We start from the raw sequence: 25,219 nt of genomic DNA on the forward strand, positions 1-25,219 counted from the left end.
TAGCTTTTTATCATCGGGATATCATATTCTGTATGTTGTGTTAAAACCTCATATTGACTGATTTAATCGGGCAACATCTTCTTCAATGAAAATCCATAAAAATCATTAGTATGCCATGACCAGTCAACCAACATGTTTGACACTAAAAGTTAAGATACAATTACGTTCAGTTCCACCTACAGAACCATTTCCTTGCCAGTCTGGTCTTACTGTTTACGATGGTCATGTAATAGCTGGTGAAGAGTTAATATTGACCTGTACGTCATGTAGTAGTACAGGCCCGTAGTTTACAGGCCCTAAATTTTGGGAGTGAATAGATTTATGATCGTAGTTTAGAACATAATAAAACAAACAGTATTAATTAAAATAATTATTATTGTTTAAATCACTTGACTCCGTGAGGTAACTATCTTTAGAGAAGCAGTCATGTAACGTTACGTCTCGGATTCTGAGATAAATCTCTCAGCCAATCAGATTGTTTTAATTTTAGTCTATCACAGGCGAGATGTTATTGACCTATCGTACACATTCCCGCCAATTTATATTTGCGTTACGATTACTACTTTATAGAGTTGTGTTTTCTATCACGTTCGTTCAGAGAGTATATATACTCAGAATTTGTGTATTTCACCAGTGTTCATCTGTTGTTACTACTTACTATATCAGTCTATCTGGCAATAAACCACCACTGTGTTTTTTGTATACAACTGATCTGTCTGGTTCTGTTCCGGTATAGTCTTCCCGAATCCTACCCCGGGGAGTTAACTGCTACACACTACATTTACTCCCCAACATTTTGGTGCCGAGACCAGGATCGCGCCAATGACCGAAACTACGCTACCAAGATTGGAACTTATGGCAACATTAATTGCTACACGTCTCAGTAAATATGTCAAAGATGCGCTATCTGACACATATAACATTACTAATTTCTATTTGTGGTCAGACAGCCAAATCACGCTTCACTGGTTAAATAGTGACAAGAAACTGCCGATCTTCGTGAAAAATCGTGTGGATGAAATTTGTGAATTTCAGTCTACTAGGAAATATTGTCCCACCGAAGAAAATCCCGCTGACTTACTAACCAGAGGGATTACTTACGAAAACCTGGAAAATTCTGATTTGTGGTGGAAAGGCCCAAAATGGCTACCAACAACAAGCGATTGGCCGAGTTGTCCTGCCTTTGATGCAAATGTATTGCATTCTGCGATTGAGCCAAATGAAACTCATCTAATTAACCCACGCACGAGAGGTGGGGTCAATGAACTACCTGCCCACGATGTTGGAATTATCACTACTCCAACACGGGAAAATACTATTGATAATCAATCGTGTGCTGTTACTAATCCTACTGATCGGGGAATTCATCGTATTATGGATATTTCCAGATATAACGATTTGGACAAATTATTACGTGTGACCAGCTATGTGCTACGTTTTATCAACCGGATTAAATCTAACGATATAAACACTGGAATGATAACCGCTGATGAACTGAACCGCGCTGAAAATATGTGGGTCAAACATATTCAACGTCAATACTACGGCGATACAATCCAATCCGTTAAATTTAATTTAACTCGATGTGCTCCCATCGTTCAACAACTGAATTTGTTCGTGGACGAAGATGATATACTCCGCTGTGGGAGTAGAATCCATAATGCTGCATTAGATTTTGTGACGAAATTTCCAGCATTAATACCCTCGCATCACAAACTAACGGACTTGATCATTTGGAAAGCACACAATCTGATGTGTCATGAAGGAGTTCAATCTACAGTGACGCATATACGACAGAAATATTGGATACCTAAAATACGGATTATTGTGCGTAACGTCATTCATAAGTGTGTGAAATGCAATAAAGTTACAGGGAAACCGTACGCAAACCCAGTTCAGGCACCGTTGCCGAGTTACCGAGTGAACATTGTCCCTGCTTTCACTATAACTGGTGTAGATTTCACGGGAAATCTATTTACGAAATCAGCTGATGGAACACGCGATAAAGCGTACGTTTGTTTATTTACTTGCGGGGTGACACGTGCGATTCACCTCGAACTTGTGCCTGATTTGTCAACAAAAACGTTCATGCACGCATTCAGAAGATTTGCTGCCAGACGTTCACTTCCAAGTCGCATGTTGTCTGATAATGCATCGACCTACATTTCCGCGGCTGATGAAATTCGCACACTATTTGATACACCGGAAGTCCGAGACTTTCTCGCTGCACACCGAGTGCAATCGACTTTTATACCGAAACGTGCCCCGTGGTATGGAGGTTTTTGGGAGAGATTAATTGGACTAACAAAAAATGCTATTAAGAAGACACTGGGTCGAGCGTTAATAACATTCGACGAACTCTCAACATTAGTAACAGAAATTGAAGCCGTTCTTAATGATCGACCCCTTACGTACGTGTCATCAAGTATTAATGACAACATAGCATTGACTCCGAATCACCTACTTCACGGGCGGACATTGACCTCATTACCATATATCGAAGTCACTGACGACGAAATACGCGATCCTACTTATCAGTTCTCAGACCACCGTGAAATGAATAATCGTTATGTCCACTTGTCAAGATTACATGCTCAATTTTGGCGAAGATGGTCGACCGAATATTTGACTGCCCTTCGAGAGAGACACCCAACTACAGGAAGTAAAGGGAATACAATAAAAGTTGGAGATGTTGTGATAATCCACAGTGATGTGGATAAACGCCAGAAATGGCATCTTGGCACCGTAACCAAATTAGTTTACGGCAACGACCAACTTGTGAGATCCGCTGAGTTAAATACAGCTAACGGACCTACCAATCGGCCGATACATAAATTGTATCCGTTAGAAGTTGTTTCCAAGGAATTAACGTCGCCTGAAAGTAATAATCAATCAGATGTTAGATTACCTGCAGAGACAATACAAAATATTGGACTAACCGCTGACAAAGATGTCACCACCACCCAGATGACTGGTGACACTATTCCTAAGCGACCAACAAGGGATTCTGCCGTGGCAGCCCGAATAAGAATTGCTGATTTAATGTGACTTTCGAAATTTCAATTTCATTTTCATTATTATGTTTTTATTCGTAATATTCAACCAAATAAATATGGACAGTCGGCTGAAATGCCTTCCGTGGACACTTTATTTACTTGAATCTTTTATCCAATACCGTTATTATTGTTCGAGGTACATGATTTCATTGATAATGTAGTAGACATACATTTTCATATGTTTTTATTTTTGAGGCGCGGAGAATTTAGAGAAGCAGTCATGTAACGTTACGTCTCGGATTCTGAGATAAATCTCTCAGCCAATCAGATTGTTTTAATTTTAGCCTATCACAGGCGAGATGTTATTGACCTATCGTACACATTCCCGCCAATTTATATTTGCGTTACGATTACTACTTTATAGAGTTGTGTTTTCTATCACGTTCGTTCAGAGAGTATATATACTCAGAATTTGTGTATTTCACCAGTGTTCATCTGTTGTTACTACTTACAATATCAGTCTATCTGGCAATAAACCACCACTGTGTTTTTTGTATACAACTGATCTGTCTGGTTCTGTTCCGGTATAGTCTTCCCGAATCCTACCCCGGGGAGTTAACTGCTACACACTACATTTACTCCCCAACACTATCAGAGTAATGTAATGAGTAATGCATAGTAATGAGCATTTAGGTGGCAGCAAGCTTTGAATGTCAATCGTGAAGTTATGCGTCTCAACTCAACAGCAGCCAACCCAAACAGGTTATTATAAATAGGCAAGCTTTTATTCGGTTTTTCCGTGATGGTGTAATGAAGATCGCGTTCAAGCACAAGGTGTTAAATATTAAAACATTGAAACAATAATGTAATGGTAGTCACTCTCTGAAGGATGTGGTGGTCCTGAATAGGGCACTTTGTCTTGTGCTAATGTTCGCTCAGTTAGTAAAGTTTGGGGATCGAACGGGATTGACACAACAACACCACACTGTACTTTCCTAGTTCGGTTCATTAGTTTTGTATTCTTCAAGTTAATGATGGCATATATACTGTTTTGTTCCAAGTGTATCAGCCAAATGTAGTTAACTTATTGTATTAGTATGTGTAGCCTATGTTATTGGACAATATTGTACAGCTACGGGTTGAACATATCATTAAAAAAATGCCGAAGTTTTATCATCACGAGTTGTATAGGTTGAAGAGCTTCTTGCAGCCAACAATTCACCCCCACAGTGTTGCTTCAGCACTGAAACTATGCGGTATAAATTGCAAACATATTTTTTTTACACATTTTTTTTTATGTCTCAGAAAATTTACTATATTTTTAGTGAGTTCATAAAAGGAGTTGTAGTCATTGAAGTTTATTGAGACCGCTGCTAAACTGCCACTGTACGCATATTATTTTACCGCCCTCTAAAAACAGATTTACAGTGAACCAAATATATTTACATACTTTAAAAAACTTGGTAGTATGCCATTAGTTAGTGCATTTAATTTGTTTGATGCAATCATTGTGCCAACTATTTCTAATGGTAGCGATATGGGGGTACGTAAATTCGGAAATGGAGAGGGTACAGATAACATTTTGCAGATATCTACCCGGTACTTAACATTAATAGTTGTACAAAAATGTAGCGATGTTAGACGAATGTGGAAGGCTGCCATTGTGCTGTGGTTATTTCAAGCGTTGTATCTCATATTGGTTAAAATTACTGAAACCCCAAAACATGTTATATCATGCTTAAACGATTAGACAAGACCGGCAGACTTGCTTGGGAAACCGACATAAAAGTCTCCTGTTCAAATATGGTTTCGCCATTGTCTGGTTTGAAAAACAAGTTGGAGATACTGCAAATTTCTTAGGGATATTTACTCAAAGAATAAAAAAAATAGTGGCATGCCTCAATTTCACAATCATTCAGGCTGTGTACTTTTGGAAAAATCAAAGTAGTATTATAACCTGGGAGATTCAGTGGCAAGCAATTATAGACTAAAATATATACCGACGAGTTTTCGCTGGTTTGGCCATAAACATAATGTAGAATTAGGCAGACACACAAAAATACAGTTATATCAATATTTTTTTAGTTTTTGCAGTGATACGTTCGAACTTAGCATGGTAGAAAATGAAATTCACTTTCTCTTTATATGTCCATTATATAATGATCTAAGGGCTGATCTTTTGTCAATAACCCTATGCAATTATGCAAATACTGACAGTCTGGGCTTACTTCGTCGCTACACAAACTGCCACACCATATAACAAATAGCACTATATCTTTTAAAAGTTTTCAAGCGACGAGATGAATATGAATTCAGCTTTGCTTAGTACCATATGTTTACATGGATGTTGTATTGTGTTTAAAACGTGCTATGCACTTTTCTGCCCATTACATTTTGTACGATAGACTGAGGCCCTGTACAGAAATAAAATTACATAATACAAAATTGACTAATACTAAAACGAATAATTGTAGACAGATTTCGACATGAAATCGTGTCACTTTTATGTGCGCTAACATCTGCGAAGAGCGAAAAAACTCGTAAGTAGCCTTGTACCTTAAAATACTTGGACAATAATGCTAAGATACGTACAGTCTTGTCTTTTTTGTGTACAACATTTTGCCGTAGTGGATCAATGGTGTGGATGTGTTTGTAGGTGAGGAATGGCTCAGGACCCCTTCTCTAAAATGGTAAAATAGTTCAAAGATGTTATGTGAAATATCTTACCAATAAAAATTAATTTAAAACCGATAATATAAAAATGTCTGTAACAGAGCTCAAACACACTTTTTGAATATTATAAAATTCACACACTTCACATCAAATATACAATTGTTGTTTTCGAACCCCCTATTCAAAAGTACTGGCTACGGGCCTGATTGTCTTGATCTATTATTACTTCGATGTTGATTTGAGTTCTCCATTAACGGACGCTTAATAAACCTGCTATACCCCGAGTATGCCGATTACAAATCTTTACATATCGGTGAGACTGTATTTACGAATATCACGTGACCCATGACCCTTTCCTTATAAAAGGACGAGAGTGATTTCATTCTAAGTCGTCGTCGGTCGTCGTAATGTATTCCCAGGCGTAGCCGTGATGATGTCGGGTAGCAGCCAACTTATGTCAACATGCTATACTGAATCTACCGATTGAAAAGTTCATAATAAATGGCGCATGTAAGAGTGGTATTCCATGGCAAATAAGTTCCCTTCTGAAACAGAATCCATAGTAAGATATGATTGGACCAGCAATAAGCAGAAATCACGATACAGTATATCGACGAAAAATGCGAAATTGGCGCTGATAATAAGGTGTGATAAGACGTAAACCCTCTATCGCACCACAACAACGTGAAAACGGAAAGGTGTGAATATATGAGTGACGTTCGGATTTGTTGGAGCCGTCACAAGTACATTACCCGTTACCCAATTAATATTCGGGGGACATACAGTGTGTTCGTTATATCCGGAAGTTCGTAATAAAAGAGTTCGTTCTAGCAAGATTACAGTGTACTACCATACCGTGTGTCTTGAATGAAAAAGTATACAACTTTATGACAACAGCGTCAATAAGAATAATATGACAAGACGATGACAAAACATCTCCACTGTTAAATGTGTCCTGCGTTTCCTTCTTTTCAAGAACAACTACACCATTTCTAAGCATCATGTATCACTACAATTGTGTAGACTACAATTGTGCACATTGTTATATCTGTGGGCAATTGGCATGCACATAACGTTATTGCGTGTGGACCAAAATCCATTATTTAAAATTATTTTCGCATTGTTGGGCTACGATGCTCGAACACTGGATAAATAATACCAGTATGTTCGCACTGCAACCTCATATTTTGTCATTCTACACAGTACGAATCGAGAACCACACGACTGGCATATGCAAACACGCTTTCAAGCGCCGTTGAAATGTTGATGAATCTGAAGAGACTCAAGATAAACTGCAATTTATGTGAGAGTTTTAGTTTTAAACTTGAATTACACTGGCAATAATATCGAATGCTGTTCATTTATATGAATAACTACTCCTTTTGTTATAATATTGCCCTACAACATGTGACACACAACCTAATCGCTCAGAGAACCCATCGTTAATCATTAATGACAAAATATAGGTACATAGTTTGTGCACTCTAATTTACAAGTAGACAAATTTTATAATAAATAAGTGAAAACCCAATTGTATAGGCATACATGCCAATAATATTTGGCATTGTAATTAAAAATAACGCCATTTGGCAATGTCATAAATATCGACAAACAATGAATATTTGGCTACTATTCATCGTTCATTACTTTTAGTCAGACGTGTTTGACAAATGAACCTGGCTTTAATGTTAAATGCTATGTACAACATAGTATACACGATATGCGTGTATACAATGCTGCGGTGATACGGCTATATTTAATGCCCTATACAGACTTTGTTAGTAAGCTGTCTTAGTATCGTAAAACTTCTACTAGCGCCCTCTATGTTTGTCATCATTCCAAGTATCTATTCAAAATTGTCTTTTATCACCTGTACTTGTAATCACAATGTAAAGTTTCTGCCAACCCCCGCCCTCCGGCGTTCATGCGACTCCGACGGGGCGAGGCAGATGATGAAACTTCTGTTCACCAGTCTAAATAAACTCCGCAGGATACCAATAGTCTTCTTCCTCCTCACAATCAGAGGGGCTGTCTTGCTGACTTGATGGTCCGGTGTAGAGGAGTTGGTATGCAGATACAGTCAGGGAATGATTCAGTCAACCCAAAAAACCAGCCAACACATATATTTCGGTTATAGACAGAGACAGGTATACTGCCAATTTAATATAATAACGTCAATATAATATTAACCTCGCCACATAACACAATTAAGTAAAGCCTACTATCAAAAGGTACACAGTATTAATCTGATAGGACCTGGCAACTGAACCAAGTCAATAAACAGACTAAGTCAATCCAACAGACTGACCAAATTAACCCAGTGGCGCCTTGTCACTGGAAAAATGAATACATATAAAATTAACCTGCCAGGAACTTGCCTAAAAATAAACTAAATTAATCTGGCAGTGCCTAACACTCATGCTGAATACAATGAACACCTAACTGTTGTACCAATAAAATGCCTGAACAAAGCAGTAAATGCCGCCCACAGCAGCCCACGCTATACAATAAGCAGGGTGTGCTGATAAAAAAAGGTTAACTACGTCCACACAGTAAACACTAGTTCTCCAAATCAGCACAAACACACAGGCATGCATCCAACCACGTACACAAACAAGGCGGGGTAAACACAATAATCAATCAAAGAAAGTTTCGAAAGAACTCCCATGTGCTGAGAGTATTGGAGACACATTAAATATAATTTGAAATTACTAAGCTGAAAACTAATTATGCAAATCAGAAAATTAACATGAACAGATTTGATTGTAAAACTAATGAGGTCTGCGCAATGTAACAATCAAAGAAAGCTTAGAAAGAACTCCCATGTGCTGAGAGTATTGGAGACACATTAAATATAATTTGAAATTACTAAGCTGAAAACTAATTATGCAAATCAGAAAATTAACATGAACAGATTTGATTGTAAAACTGATGAGGTCTGCGCAATGTAACAAAAACTCTATGTACCAAGTTTAATTGAAATGTGATTAGAACCAACAAATTATGAATTATTATGCTAATTGGGGAAATAATATGAACAGAGTTTTACCCCAAACTAATTTAATTAGGTTTGTACATTGTCCTAGAGCATCTTTGTACTAAGTTTCATTAAAATGGAAATTAGTACTTTAGATATCAGTGTGAAAGCTTAAAATTGGTTAATTATGCAAATTGGGTAATTAATATGTACAGATTTTAACCCACAATTATCCAGGTCTGTCTATTGTCCTACAGCATCCATGTATAAACATTCATTGATATGTGATGATTACCGGTAGTACCTGAGATATCAGTGTGAAAGTTGGAAATTGGTTAATTATGCAAATTAGGTGATTAATATGCACAAATATTTACCAAAAACTAATTGGGTCTCTGCATAATTTTAGATTCATTGAAATGTGATGATTAGTACTTTAGATATCAGTAGAAAAGCTGAAAATTAATTATGCAAATTAGGTAATTAATATGCACAATTATTTACCCCGAAACTAATCAGGTATCTGCATAGTCCTAAAGGATCTATGTACCAATTTTCATTGAAATGCGATGATTAGTACTTGAGATACCTGTGCAAAAGCTGAAAATTAACTAATTATGCAAATTAGGTGATTAATATGCACAAATATTTATCCGAAACAATCAATCTCTGCATAGTCGTATGTAAGTACCAAGTTTCATTGAAATGTAATGCTCACTACTTGTATCAAAATCTGAAAATTACTTAATTATGCAAATTAGGTAATTACATGTACTGATATTACCATAAAAACTATCAGGTCTGTGCAGTGTCATATGACATCTATGTACCAAGTTTCATTGAAATGTGATGATTAGTACATTAGATATCAGTGGAAAAACTGAAAATTGACTAATCATTATACAAATTAGGTAATTAGTATCCACGGATTATTACCAAAAACTAATCAAAACCTAGCATTAGTTCAGAAAATCTATGTACCAAGTTTCATCAAAATCCAATGAGTGGTTGTTTAGATATCAGTGGAACAGTCATGGAACCACTAAAAATTAGCTAATTATCATGCAAATTAGGTAATTAACGAGCATGGATTTTAACCAAAACCTAATCAAATCTGCGCATATGTTCAGAGCATCTATGCACCAAGTTTCATCAAAAACCGATGTATGGTTCTTGATATAGCAGTGGAACAGTCTGACACACATACACACATACAGACACACTAACTGCAAAGACTCCCATTTTGTGCTTCGCACATGGGAGTCAAAAAGCACAACGCCACAATAAAATCAGTAAAATCGTCTCACTGTGCTTATCACAAACTACGACTGACCAAGCAGTCTAACTAATCTACCAAGAGAGTGCGTCGCTGCCCCAAACACGCCGCCAAAACAGAAGACTCGCCGTGGTTTCTCAAAAGAGCGACCAACACGAATCTCGCCAAAAAACAGCTAAAACACAGTGCAAGGGCCTAACACAAAATGCACATGCAGAGGAAAATTCCCTAAGATGATGACCACAAGCGGCGGTCAAAACAGCCCAAGCAACGCACGGGAAAATTAGGAAAATTCGCAAGGCGTGCAACAGGGGAATGACGCAATCTCGGCGGCAACGCACAAAAAACTACACAAAACAGGAAAAAGTGCTCTCACTGCCCACAAAAAGCTACAATAATGTAAATCACAAAGTTTTGACGCAATAAAAGTTCAAGCGATAATTGTTCAACGTTCGATTGCAATCAAAGACGTTTCGGGGCCCCTTCCGAACAGTTACGGTTACAATTCACCTACCAGTCACAACGAACTTCACACGGGTCGAACTAGAAGTCCATTGGTGCACCGCAACAACAGTGTTCTTCTAAGGCACCTCTTCTGTCCCGGAATCCCCGATCCGCTTCTGATCTTCACTCAGCGGCCACACAGTCTTCCCCGACGGCACAGTACGACGTTGCCAGCTCGAGCCCCAAGAAAAAGAGAGAGAGAGAGAGAGACCCCATTCGCTCTCAGCCCTGTACACCCCAAAAACGACTACCTCGTCCCGTAATTCACAGTAAATTACAACACAAGAAATGCTCATAAAAAACGTAATAAGAACTGCTTTGATTAAGAACCTCTGAATAATTACATATCTAAAAGAGCATAGCACACAGTACCATAGGTGCGACAACAGTCACGCTACATCACATTCACAACAAAGGTTCCCGCGAAAGAGGTTTTCATACAGCCATCGAAGGTAACATACATAGTAGACAGTGAGGGCGCCATACAGCCCTAACCAATTACACACATGCGTCAATGCACACAGGCTGCAGGATAACAAGCTGGCATAACCAGAGGACCAAATCACAGCATAAACATGGGTTTTATTTCGATTGAAACAAAATTTCATTGTAACAAACACGGAGGGAACTTACAGTGCGGCACAATAAGACTTGCCAAACAGACGCCTGGCAAATGCATATTTGTGTATTAATTGAATAAGTAAACACGCCCTCATGCGCCTACTTGGTATGTCGTAACAATTGGTACTAATGCGTTGTATTTTTTCATGTGGAATATAATCAAACAAAATTCCTTGCAGGTTGGTTGATTGGACCAAATTTATCTGACAAGTGTATATCTAATAAGCAACGCCGACGTGTCCCTATTTATTATATTATTCATAGAAATCATTATGATTGAAAATGGCATTAACGTGATTGTTCGCCATATTTAAGTCCTTAATGTCCTTAATATTATCTGTATTTGTCTAAATTACCATTAACTTGAGATAATGCATCAATTATTTTTATGGCGACGTTAATGGAATAGTACATTGAGGTAGATAAGTTTAAGCTGAAAATAGAACAGATCGATGACTACGTTAATACGCTATGATTCTCAAATAATAAATTACTGATTATAAGGAAATACATAATTTGGTTACCAGAGACAGACTATCCATATTTATCTAACACTGAACATATTGCTTTTTTAAGGGTCGACATATATATTACAGCAGCTAGTTCTTTCCTATTGCACGAGAGATATCCTTACAGATAAAATTATACATAACTTTCTTGGATTATTATCTAAAAATGTAAAACAAATGTGTAATGTATGTGCAGTTATTTATTTTTTATTGTGTTTATTTTTTAATTCGATACTTGATCGTGAGTGAGTAATGTTAAATTGCGCCCTCTATTTGCACTTGATATGAACTCTATGACAGTGTATGCATTTCTTTGTTGGAAGATAGTTCGCACTGAAGCCTAGATAGAATTAACACAAAATAAAATAAATTATGTTTCAATGGTTTGTCTAGTATACTGTTGGTGGCGGTGAGGAAGATGGTGTATATCACAACGTAACAATTAAATTCGCCTTATTTCTTGGCATGTAAATCATTACGAAGTGTGGTGTATGTATTATTAAATAATTGCTACATATGTGTGACAACACATGCTGTGATATGTGATGGTATGATCTCTGTAGAGATATTGCTGTACAATTCAATGGTTTACGATGATTGTAACGAAGCTCTTAGTATGCCGCCTAACTCTGACGTGTAATATATGATCTCGTAATTCTCCATTTTACGTATTAAAAAGCGCGATGAAAAAAAAACCTTCTTCTGTGTTCAATAATATTTATCGCAGAGTTTAGCTACAGTGAAGTTCCTCTAATTGCTATGATAATAATATCCATCGAAGTATTATATAATTTGATTAATCACTGACAGTTGTATGTACGGCCATGCTAAATGTCATATCACAACATATCACAACGAACAAGATCAATTGTGTGCGACATCTTACACACAGATATTAATGCAAATTATTGTCCTTATACAAAGGATAAAATTAACCATATTACATATTAGATTGTAAATATGATTATTCTCTCTATTCCGTTCGTTCCGAAAGTATTTACAATTATTTCCATATTCATAACTAGTCGAAGTTTTATATAACGATGCTCAATGAAGGTTCATTGAGTATCATATCATGGTGAATACTCTCACTGCGTAATTTATTCATTAAATTTATAATTTATAATTTGGATACCGAAGCCATGTAGGATCATCATAACTCTAAACATGATTGCATAAAGGATGAAATATGTATTAGACAGATGGTTTATTACAAATGCAGGATATATCGATTAAGCGAATAATTCAATACAGATCTTCCACATGTATAAGGATATGTATATATTAATCACTGTGTCTACAAATTGTATTGATTCGTGATGCACACATTGATACTTATTTAACAAGAGGGAACACATGAGATATTTAGCATTGAAGGTATTTTGTGATTGTTCTATCAAATTATTCGTGTTTACGCTATGATAGCTTTCATGATAATAGCAGCATATTTATGTGGCGCTGGGCTACAAGCTGACAAATTACACTCAAGATCAGACCCAGTATCTCATTCTTACTGTACTTCAACATACTCATCTTCTGTATCAATTGTTTTGATTGATACTGTAAATACTAGTCTACTCTAAGCCATGTATGTATACGCAACACCTAACAGACGAATTTAATCACTATAGTCGTCGGCCGCATTTTGTCAATGTGAGACCCATAGCGACGTATGGAAAGCATATAAAATCTTTTTTTTTAATTAATATTCAAATATGCGCTGCGGGACGACTTCAGCAGTCTAAAGTCTACTACATTTACTGTCGGAACCACAAAGAGATACGTTATGTACTTAAGTTAATTATTATTGAGTTAGTTGATTGGGTACTCAGTAACAAGTTACGTAAGCCCAAACTTCCGGCCACACTGTATGTATACTTTCAACACACGCTTTATTCGGAGTAGCTGTATAGTATTCGTGTAGTCTATATCGTATAATAAAGTCTCTTTCCTTGACTTAATCGATCGTCTCCTTTATCCTGTAATTTCGATTCCCACATTTTTTGGTGCCGAGACCAGGATTTAAGGAAACGATCATGTCTGCCAGAGGAACTCGCCCAGCCTACCGAGGAAAGATGACCCAGCTACTCAAGAAAGCCGAAGATACGATTGTGAAATTCAACAGTGAAGACGACGTGGATTGGGACAATCTCTTGATCACAAAAGAACGCATCGAAGATAAGTTTAAGTTGTTAGAGAAACTCGACGCAGAAATTATTCAGTCAACTAACGAAGACCAGTTAAACGACGTTATTCGAGAAGCCGACAATTACATGGATGAAGTTTTCGCCAGAAAGTTCAAAATTCGTAAATTCATCAATCAACACGCTGCGACAAGGGAGACAACGGGATCGACGGTAAGAACAAACACCTCTTCTACTAGACAGTCTACAACTTCCACTAGTAATACCGTCCACTTACCGAAGCTACAGCTTCCGACATTCAGTGGCGACTCCCTAAAATGGAAAGCATTTTATGATGTTTTTATTTCTGCTGTGGATAACGATCCAAGCTTCAGCGAAGTTCAGAAATTTCAATACCTCCGAGGTCAACTTTCCGGAGAAGCAGCGAGAACTATTGATGGTCTACCATTGACGAATACGAACTATCGACATGCTATTCGACTGCTGGAAAAACGATATGGCCAAACACATAAAATCGTCAATGCTTATATGAAATCTTTGTGGGATTTGCCCAAGCCAACTAGCGATATGAACAGTTTACGAAATTTCTATGACACTATAGAAACTAATGTACGCGGACTCGAGGCTCTCGGTAAAAAGGAAACGTCGTATGGTGATCTGTTAGTTCCGATCGTATTCGAGAAGTTACCAAGAGGCATACGGAAACAGATAACACGTGATCACGGCGACTGTGAGTGGAAATTATCGGAACTACGTGAATCACTTTACAAAGAAATACAGGCACTCGAAGTAAGTTCATTGATCAACGATAGTGAAGGTGAATACGAACAAGAAACACAACAATTGACTGCGGCTTTCTATACTGGTACGAAGACATCGGCAACACGTACATCGACACCGACACGCAATTTTCGACCCCGTAACGCACCAAAACCGAGAAAAACCTGCGCTTACTGTAAAGGACAGCATTTTCATAGTAATTGTGTCATCGTAACGGATAGAAATAAACGACATGATATCGTGAAGCGTGACAGGCTGTGCTTTAATTGTATGGGAAGACACCAAGTTTCGGAGTGCAGATCGACCAATAAATACCTTCGCTGTGGGAGAAAACATCACACATCACTCTGTACATTAGAACCACAAATGCGCGCCTCCTCAGACCAATCTAGTCGTGACACAACGTCAACATCACTCAACAAATCGACTCCGGCATGTGTTAAAGCGCGGCTCCGCAATCCCAGGAATTGCACCAGTGCATCATGGGAAATGTAATTTGCATGGTCCGCCCAGTTGTTTACTTGGTACACAGCTGTTATCATTTCAACTGAAGACGTTAATTCCGTAAGCTAACATCATGCATTACGCTATTATCTGATTTGAAAAGACTTGCTGAATCCCGTTGCCCGACGTTCACTGGGCCTACGCACTCTTTTGAAAGCCGTTTTCTGTGTTTGTTTCGCTCGTGGTCGACTGTAAAGCACAATTTCTGTAAATGGCGTTACGGCATTGTAAGGATCTCATTGGTATCTCTGAATTGAGCTCATGCCTTTGCTTTCTTGCTATTGTATCAATATGTTACAAATGCGACCTTTTTATACAATGTATTTATTTATTCATTCACAACCCGTACGTTACAAGCGCGATGTATTTATACTACGTACTGTGCTATGTTGCCGTGGGTTTATTTATAAATATAATGAGCACGTACTTGCAACAAACCAGTTATTATTAAAAATCTAAATAGGCAAAGTTATGAGTAAATCAATATAGATACATCGAACATGCAACGTGCGGATAATGAATAAATAGTTATAAGTAAACTTTTGGCAAAAATCCGTTGCCGAAAAGTCAGGATGGTAAATGGTGACCGAAACTTTCAGTCACCACTTCTAACTTGAACAGATCAAAACAACAACACTGCTATTAGGCGTCGTTTATACAAAAAGTATTGGACGATGCTCGGACGACGAAATGCGTGGACTGACGAAAAATATATCCAGCGCAAGTCGCAACTTATGAGGGCTGATAACGTTGTGGTCACACAAAGAGAAGTGATGCCGGAGTGTGTTGTAAGACAGATACGCGGACTGTATCCCAATCTCCCAGGCGTGCCTTATATGGGTCATCTCTGGTACTGAAAAATACATTGATACAAACAAACCAAACGGCCCTTTTCAGGGCCAACAAATATTCCAAATAGAGAACTACCGTATTGTCAATTACTTGCATCATGAAATAACTGTAGTTTATTTGAATGACCTACACAATTTAGTTGTCGTACAACGTTTGCTATAATGTGTCTTGTCGGCTAGGCAATAATGACGTTATGCAACGTCAAAACAAAAAAAAAAAAAAAAAAAAAAAAATGTATTATACGTATACGGCTGTGCGGCACGGGTCCGACGCCAAATATACATGAATATATGCGCGGCTCATACTAGTACGTGACAAAAAGGGCTAAATCTTTCACTGCGGGGATATGTTTCAGGGAACATTATATTTTTTTGTGAGACCTTTCAATTTATTTTTTTCGAGAACGAAGAGAAATTTGAGAAACATACTCGACATATTGTCGGGGATGTATTTGGGACTCCCTCGAATCTTTTCATCGATATCAGAGTGAAAACCATTTTTTTTTATTTTCCCAGCCCGGTAACCACGAATGTCTTACTTTGCGCACACACACTACAGAAATTATTGGTATGTTTACGCAAAGTCGATTCGCACTCGCTCGGGTCGGACCGCTTCGTGGGGCGCCGACGATGTCCCCTGAGATGAACGGACGGACAAACAGCTCACAGCATATCATTTCTTATTAGCTCCACGATATTACTTACATGATCAACTCCGTAATTACATAAACATACCTAGAGATTGAACAAACAACTCGGAATTAACACCTTACATTTACATAAACCCATGACTGACAGCCAGTTTTAGCAGTCAAAGCGACTGTTTGAATCATGCTTTTCCGTCGCTTTTACGCGCAAATCACACTGACATCGCACCGAACTCGTAAATTAACATCGCAGTTGTATCGCGGACATATTCACGTTTGTGTACGACATGAAAATAAAGCATCACAGGCGTTAAGATTGCCGAAAAGAGTGATTTTGCGGAGCACCCCGAAGAGGTGTTTCACGCTTGAGTGTCATTTGCATACTGAAAAGTGGCGGCCATCTTTCCTTTTATACACTCAGACCCGCGGTTTAACTTCGCTGCAGCTGCTCAAAGAAAAAACAACTACGATAATCAACTAGTTTTATTAAAAACTGCCGTAACAGAGATTTCTACTGACACTCAATCATTGACCGCTGTTCTGTTGTTTGATGAAGGAGCAACAAGATCATTCATCACTGAAGATTTGGCACAAAAACTGAATGTTAAACCATCTGGATCAGAGTTAATACAGTTGGCGACATTTGGTGACAATAGCGGCAACGTCCGGTCCTTCAATAAAGGGACAGTTAATCTCAAGACATTAAACGGATCCCGTAGTGTGTCGGCACTGATTGTTCCAACAATATCAACACCAATGAAGAATCTGATATCGAAATCTTTTTTAAATCTTCCGCATTTACGAGGCCTACGCCTGGCGCACCCTGCATCATCATCGGATTCCTTTGAAGTTTCCCTACTGATCGGCGCCGACTACTATTGGAACTTTGTGGGAGACGACATAATCCGAGGACCGGGACCAACAGCTGTAATGTCGGAATTTGGATATCTTCTATCCGGACCAACTGGAACCAGAATGAGAATCCCGACTAACACAACTATGTTACATATAGCTGCTAGTAACCAGAATGAGCAAATTAAACTCCAAGATTTCTGGAACTTGGAATCTATCGGAATAAGGGACGAAATACACGAACCGAAAGCGGATTTCTTCAAAGAATATCGTGACTCTAATTTACAGTTTGAAGAAGGGAAATACACCGCGAAGTTCCCATGGAAACCAGAACATCCGCCCCTACCAACGAACTATCAGTTAAGCGAGAAACGAACACGAAATTTGGTGCACCGCTTACCATCTGATATTTTGGAGTACTACAATAAGACCATTCACGATCAAATATCTCGGGACTTCGTAGAAGAAGTTCTTAATGACGACAACGAACGGGGACATTACTTACCACATCATGCCGTTAAGAAGGATTCACCGACCACACCCATTCGTGTAGTTTATGATTGTAGCAGTAAACAATCACCCATAATACCCAGTCTCAACGACTGCTTGGAAGTTGGGCCACCGTTATTGAATGACTTGACAGGAATTCTACTTAGATTTCGAGTACATCGTTACGCGTTTAGCAGCGATATCGAAAAAGCTTTTCTGAATGTACGTCTCCACGAAAGTGATCGCGACTACACAAAATTCCTGTGGCTAACTGACCCAACTAATCCTGATAGCGCATTTAAGACTTATCGATTCAAGTCAGTACCGTTCGGAGCAGTCTCTTCGCCTTTCATATTGAACGCCGTCTTGAAAACACACACAGAGAAAAACGCAACAAATGCAATTACATCGGATCTGAAACGCAATATCTATGTAGACAATATCATAAGTGGAACATCTGAAATCAAGGACGTGATAGAATACTATGAATTCTCGAAGGATCTTTTAAAATCTGGCGGGTTTAATCTTCGGTCATGGGCTTCAAACTGCGAACAATTACGTGATCTCGCTAAAGCCGACAATGTAGCTGATCTAAACACTGAGGTACACATACTCGGATTACGTTGGAAAACATTGTCGGATGAGCTTACCTACGCAAATAATATTTCAAATGACGAAACCATATTGCCAACTAAACGTGAAGTAAGTAGTGCAACGTCTAGCGTATACGATCCTTTCGGTTATTTAGCACCAGTGGTTATTAAAGCGAAGATATTTACACAAGAATTATGGAAACGAAAGCTCGACTGGGATGAACCTTTACCTTCCGATTTGACAAATGAATGGAATGCCATATTGACGGATTTGAAAACGGCTACGAACATTACAATGAATAGAGAATATTTCTCGGACGTTTATGACCGTAACGACGACCACGAATTACATGTCTTTGTAGACGCAAGTACGAGGGCATATGGTGCCGCTGTTTATTTACGTAATAACAACACAGAACAAACATCTCTTGTTATGTCGAAAACCAGAGCAGCACCATTAAAGAAACAGACATTACCACGCCTGGAGCTCATGGGAGCAGTTATTGGCACCAGACTGATTCAATTTGCGTCCGACGCACTAAAAGATACGGTGAACATTACGAAACACATAATATGGTCGGACAGCCAGATCGTTCTTCATTGGCTAAAGAGTGACAAGAAGTTGCCTTTGTTCGTCACTAACCGCGTTAACGAAATAAAGACCTTCCCCATGACAATGAAGTATTGTCCAACAAAGGACAATCCGGCAGATCTGGTTACACGCGGGATCTCGTCACACCGGCTACAACACTCAGAACTATGATGGTGCGGTCCTACTTGGCTGAAGCAAGGCGATTGGCCAATATGTCCTGTATTTGATAGTACAGTCCTGCATACCTTTGTGGAAACCGATACCGCTCAAGATACTAGTACTACCACTGTGAACGAGACAACTAACGTCGGGATACAGCACATCATAGACGCCGACAGATTTAGCAGTTTAAACAAGCTATTACGTACAACAGCTCTTGTGCTAAGATTTGTATCTAATCTTCGAAATGACAAACATACATCTAGTACAGTATCCGCTGAGGAATTACGCAAAGCCGAAACCAAGTGGATAAGAGATATTCAACGTGAAGCGTTTAGCGCTGACGTCACCACTCATCGCCGAAAGCCAACCCTCACCAGACAACTTGGTTTATTCTTCGACAATGATACATTACTCCGCTGTGGGGGGAGGTTACATAATGCCCCTCTCGACTACAACACGAAATTTCCAATACTCCTACCATATGGACATCGATATACGATCCTCGTTGTGTTGGAATCCCACTCGCGCATGCTCCACTCAGGATTATTATCCACGGTCACAGATATACGACAAACATACTGGATACCAAAGATCCGCCAACTCGTGAAAAGAATTATACGACAATGCGTGACTTGTAGAAAAATCACCGGGAAACCATATCAACAGCCCATACAAGCCCCACTACAACACTGTCGTGTAAATGATGCGCCACCGTTCACGGTTACTGGTGTCGATTTTACCGGTGCATTATACGTAAAGGGACAACACGGCGGAAAGGACCAGAAAGTTTACATTTGTTTATTTTCTTGTGCTGTTACCAGAGCAATACATTTGGAAGTCGTGTCTGATTTATCTGCTGCAACTTTTTTACGCGCATTTCGACGATTCTCCGCACGACGCTCGTTGCCATCCGTGTTGATCTCCGACAATGCGTCTACGTATCTGTCATCCGCCGATAAACTACAAGATCTGTTCAATTCTCCTGAAGTCACCAGATATTTAACCAACAAGCGAATGCAATGGAAATTCATTCCCAAACGCGCTCCATGGTATGGCGGTTTTTGGGAGCGTCTGGTTGGTATTACGAAAACCGCTATTAAGAAGGTACTTCAACGTTCATTCGTAACCTGTGGTGAACTTAGCACAATTGTAGCGGAAATAGAAGCCGTCCTGAACAATAGGCCGATTACTTATGTTTCTGGAAACGCGGACGACTTGATAGCACTCACACCATCGCATTTAATAAATGGACGTCCGATCACGATGTTACCAAGTCAACCAGTCGAACCTGACGAATTACAGGATCCCACCTTCGGTGATAACCAAACCGAAATTCAACGAAGATATTTACGTCTGTCTGAGTTGATTCAGCAGTTTTGGCGTAGATGAATCTCCGAATATCTACCCGCTCTCCGCGAACGCCATATGCTCACTGGTAAATCAACAAATACCGTCAAAATCGGTGACATTGTTCTCGTCCATCATGACAACCAGAAGCGACTGCATTGGAATATGGCAAAAGTTGAGAGATTAAACTACGGAAGAGATGGACTAGTCCGATCTGTGGATATTAAAACACCACACGGACGAACCAATCGACCGATCAGTAAACTCTATCCGTTGGAGTTAAACGCTGCAGATGACATCGAATTACCTAACATTAACGGTATGAACACGGTACCAGACACTAACGGCATTGAAATAACCAGACCCCGTAGAAATGCGGCCGCCGTTGCTCGTTGCAGAATAACAGACTTAAACGAACTGAAATTGTGTTAGTTCTTGTGTGTGACAATTTGCCTATGTAATTGGATATTTATCTTTAGTTGAATTTGTTACATGCTAGTATTTGAAGATATTTTACGTAGAACTTGACATGATTGTAGCTACATCGTTGTATTAGTATAATGTCGTATTTTGTTTTTGTTTTGTTTGATCGATTCTTTACCCCAGTGTGTGTTTTTTTTACACTTACGTTTAGTATTTCTGTTTATATTTACTTCGAATTTAATCACTTGCGGGCCGGGAGTAATGTCGGAACCACAAAGAGATACGTTATGTACTTAAGTTAATTATTATTGAGTTAGTTGATTGGGTACTCAGTAACAAGTTACGTAAGCCCAAACTTCCGGCCACACTGTATGTATACTTTCAACACACGCTTTATTCGGAGTAGCTGTATAGTATTCGTGTAGTCTATATCGTATAATAAAGTCTCTTTCCTTGACTTAATCGATCGTCTCCTTTATCCTGTAATTTCGATTCCCACATTTACACACAACACAACCACCCTGTCATCCGATCGGCGTGTTCTACCAACGCATTAGATCTATAGTACCAATAATGTCAATATTTTAACAAGTGTATGATTGCTGAGTACCATGGAATGTACCACGTAGTATAGGTCAACACAAAGGTCACTTATGTTTAGAGTAAAGATAAGCAAGGTTCATGTCCTGCAATCCTTTCATATGCAAATATATGCTTATAATCCAGGTGTCGGTATGGCAGCTTTGTTATTATCGCCCACAGTTGTTGGGTGTAAAGTGTATGACCCAAATAATAAAGTTCCTTGACACATGAGACATATTCTCTATCTCATTAACATAATAATCTATTGCGATGCAATTCCTCTGGCCATCTACAATACAATATGAACTAAAAAAATACACCAACTCAACCGAATTACAGAAAAGCGAATGATGATAATGACTTCATAGTGTGAAGATACTCATCGATTCTTTATACATTTACTATTTCAGTTTCATCGTTTCCCTTTTACATTTATTAGAATAACATTATATTCAATGACTTACCTTATAACTTATCCGTACCATTTCGCTGCAACAGTATGAATGAGTTGATTTAGAGTTTGATTTTTATTTTTATATTGACAAGGCTGATTCACGGATGAAATCATTATAACAGTTAACAAATATTTAATAATCGGCCATGACAATTTACGAACCCTTCAAAGAATTATTATTTACATATCCAATCAATATTCGTTACGTTCGACCATTATCATTGTTTCCAGCACTTGTTAAATGTCCTTGTGTGCCTGTAACTACATTCACGGCACGTTTGTTTTTAGTATATTTGTTTACCTGTATTTCTTGTCTAGGGTTAAGATTCCCGCTCATAATTATGTGTTTCTTCAGGTAGTTATAACTCGTTACTATGCCCCAATGCTCCAATATGTTCAATAAATCCCGTCCTGTGTTTAATAGAATTACTGTGTCCGCGTCGAACTTTTTCCATACCCTGCTCAATGAGAAGTTTAGTTTCAACGACTGTACTTCCCCACACCTGTAGACAGCGGGAGTTATACAATCAGGTCGGAAAATTGTTTTGTATACGAACATTTTGCGGTAAAGACGTCACATGCCAACTAGGTGTGGTACTGACAAAACAATGTAATTTATAAACATGCGCTTATATCAAACAGCGTGTCAGCACAAATCTTTCTTATCTGAAAAACTTTGTATAGGAGACAGCGGTGAGTTCATACCAAGCCAATAAACAGCGGGCTGATTGATGACGATTTCGGACATAGTTGATTTCATCTTAATCTTATAAATTTTATTCAACTGCAATGTGAACTGGAAGAAGTATTTATCATGTTAAGTATTCCATTGATATGTAACAAGTTCTAAACAGTGCATACATTGAAAATGGTGACTGAACTAAATGCCATTTCAAAATTGATAGAAGGAAGCACTACCCATTCTGCAAAAAAACTCGATCAATAATTTGTCATAAATGTTGTTACCATGGTGACCATACTACGTTGGCGTTTCTACATGACCATAACAATTATAAAACTGTAAGACGGGTATGTGGCTGAGTATTTTGAATAAAATTTAGAATAACGATGATATGGTAGTATTATTTGTTGGTCTCCATTTTTGAGATTCACTTGGATACATGACATGGATTACAGTGTTTGTCTTTGTGGTGTTATATGGGCTAGGCCCCTCGGTCGACACCCATGTAACACCATATACACAATCAAGTTATAGTATGGCTGTAATGTAATGTCGGTATCAGCCCAATATTCTAGATAGACAAAAAATATATAAGCACACCCACGTGACAAAAAATGCACCTGGTGATTTAACAATATGCCCACATATGATTCACGCATAATATAGGGTATTTCCTCTGGGCGTTCAGTATTCACAAGGGGAGTTCCGGAGACGGTGATTCGCACGATTTAATATATATTATATATATATTTAATATATATTATATTGAACAAATACTCTACTAGTCACAAGAAAATGTAAATTCACTTAGGATTTGGCGATGACGTCGACGTAATTTTGAAAAAAACAAAAAAAAAACATAGAACGTTAGCAAATCTTACAGAAAATTTATCACAAAAACACAGCACTGTTTTTCTATTACCGTCCCCAAAGAGTGTCTAATGGACTTCCTCGTATTACATAATTCGCATGGCATCACAGCTATAAGAGACAAGCCGGTAGGCGACCAGCTTCGCTCAGAAAACACACAATATGTTTTCGGTTGCTGCCATGGTTGGACATGAACGTTAAGCTAACATCGGTGTCTAACTAAAACCTGGAATCAATATACGAAGTTCGCAAAGAGCATTCGGTCTTCTGAAGTCACTTCACTTTATTACTAGCCCGTTTTTATTGCTGTTATCGTCATTATATTCATGTTAGTTGATTTATCAATCTAGGTTTCGGTGAGATGACAAACTTCATTTCCGACCGTTTAGCGATGTTTTTCTAGATTCTTTTGATTAAACGAAAAATGTACAGTTCATTCAAAGTTCAAAGTTGCAATGAATGTAGATACAGTGTATCAATGTCGGCGCCGGTCGTCACATGAGCAACTTAGCCAAAACATAAAGCAAGTTTATTTAAAGAAGACTGGTACTAAGTGATACATTTGGGAAGGAAGTATTCAAAAACCAGTTACCATGGCCACAGTGGGACAGGAATTTGTTACAACCTGTGACAAATTGTCACTATTTTTGGTGTTTGTTATTGACTAATCATTTGTGTACGTAGGTTATTGTACTGTAAAAGTAACTTAATTGGATAAACTCATCACATAATATACTTAATTGTGCCCAGTCTGTTGCTTGGTATCCAGTGTACATGAATCAGGTCATAGTTTAATTAGCAGTGTGCTGGTATGCGACTGTGAATTGGAAGTTAGTGGTATGCACTTACAGGTGGGTGTATGGAAGTTTGCTAGAGTAGGCTGGAGTGATGAACATAATTGCTTTTGTGGAGCAAAGTTGGTCAGTGTGCTTGGTAATTCTGCAGTGTGATGTGGTTAGTTGTCCATCAGCTATCCAGGAGTGAGCATCTCCTGCAATTCTACTCGTAAATTTACTCACAACTGGCAAGGCGTTCAGGCTTTGAGTTGGTGGGAGTCAGTGGTAACTTCGCTGTATTATGTCAGCCAAGTATATAGAGTAGAGGTCTGCCAAATTGTCTTGCAGCTTGGGGATATTCCTGAGACTTGGAGTCTCCACCCTTTGGTGAGGGAGATGGACAAGACACCAGCACATAGAAACTGTAAGTTGAGATTTCAGTTTAATCGTTTCTTAGTAGTTCATTCAACTGTACCGGGAACGGTAGCCCGATGAATACATCCATATTACGTTTCCTTAGTTGTGTTTAAAATGGCAGGTATTATGAAATGTACTTGTCCCTTTTCCAGATGACCTGGGAGTGGTGAGCCTTCGTAATGCATTGAGTATGGAGGGCAGTCTGAGTGGAAGTCTGTGAAGTGGAATTCTGGATTGTTGCAGTGAAGCAAAAGGGTCGAGAAAGTGAACGTTTGAACTTACCGGACATCAGGACAGTCTGAACTTGTTATTGTTTGCCGTGTTCAATGAGTTTGAGCGAAATTGATCTAGTCACAAAATCACAGAAGATGCCTGCAGACAATGGAAATTACACACACACACATACAGGTGTCCCATGAATTGTGGAGCCACCATTGAATTAACTTTTAATATAGTTGAATTAACTTTTAATATAGTTGCGATATGAACTCGATTAAA

General features: G+C 38.5%; 2 protein-coding genes across 2 annotated transcripts; both read left to right on the forward strand.

Moving 5' to 3' along the window:
- Nucleotides 1-822: 822 nt before the first annotated feature.
- LOC102800452 (uncharacterized) lies at nucleotides 823-3,048 on the forward strand. The gene has a single exon (XM_006811790.2). The coding sequence runs from the start codon at nucleotides 823-825 to the stop codon at nucleotides 3,046-3,048; it is 2,226 nt and encodes a 741-aa protein (XP_006811853.2).
- Nucleotides 3,049-15,658: 12,610 nt separating this feature from the next.
- Nucleotides 15,659-20,559, forward strand: LOC146745957 (uncharacterized). Its single transcript, XM_085498848.1, has 3 exons — nucleotides 15,659-15,824; nucleotides 16,904-18,966; nucleotides 19,204-20,559. The coding sequence occupies exons 1-3, from the start codon at nucleotides 15,659-15,661 to the stop codon at nucleotides 20,557-20,559; spliced, it is 3,585 nt and encodes a 1,194-aa protein (XP_085354974.1).
- Nucleotides 20,560-25,219: the final 4,660 nt, after the last annotated feature.

Source organism: Saccoglossus kowalevskii, chromosome 5 (assembly GCF_978046115.1).
Source record: "Saccoglossus kowalevskii chromosome 5, keSacKowa6.1, whole genome shotgun sequence".
Lineage (NCBI taxonomy): Eukaryota > Metazoa > Hemichordata > Enteropneusta > Harrimaniidae > Saccoglossus > Saccoglossus kowalevskii.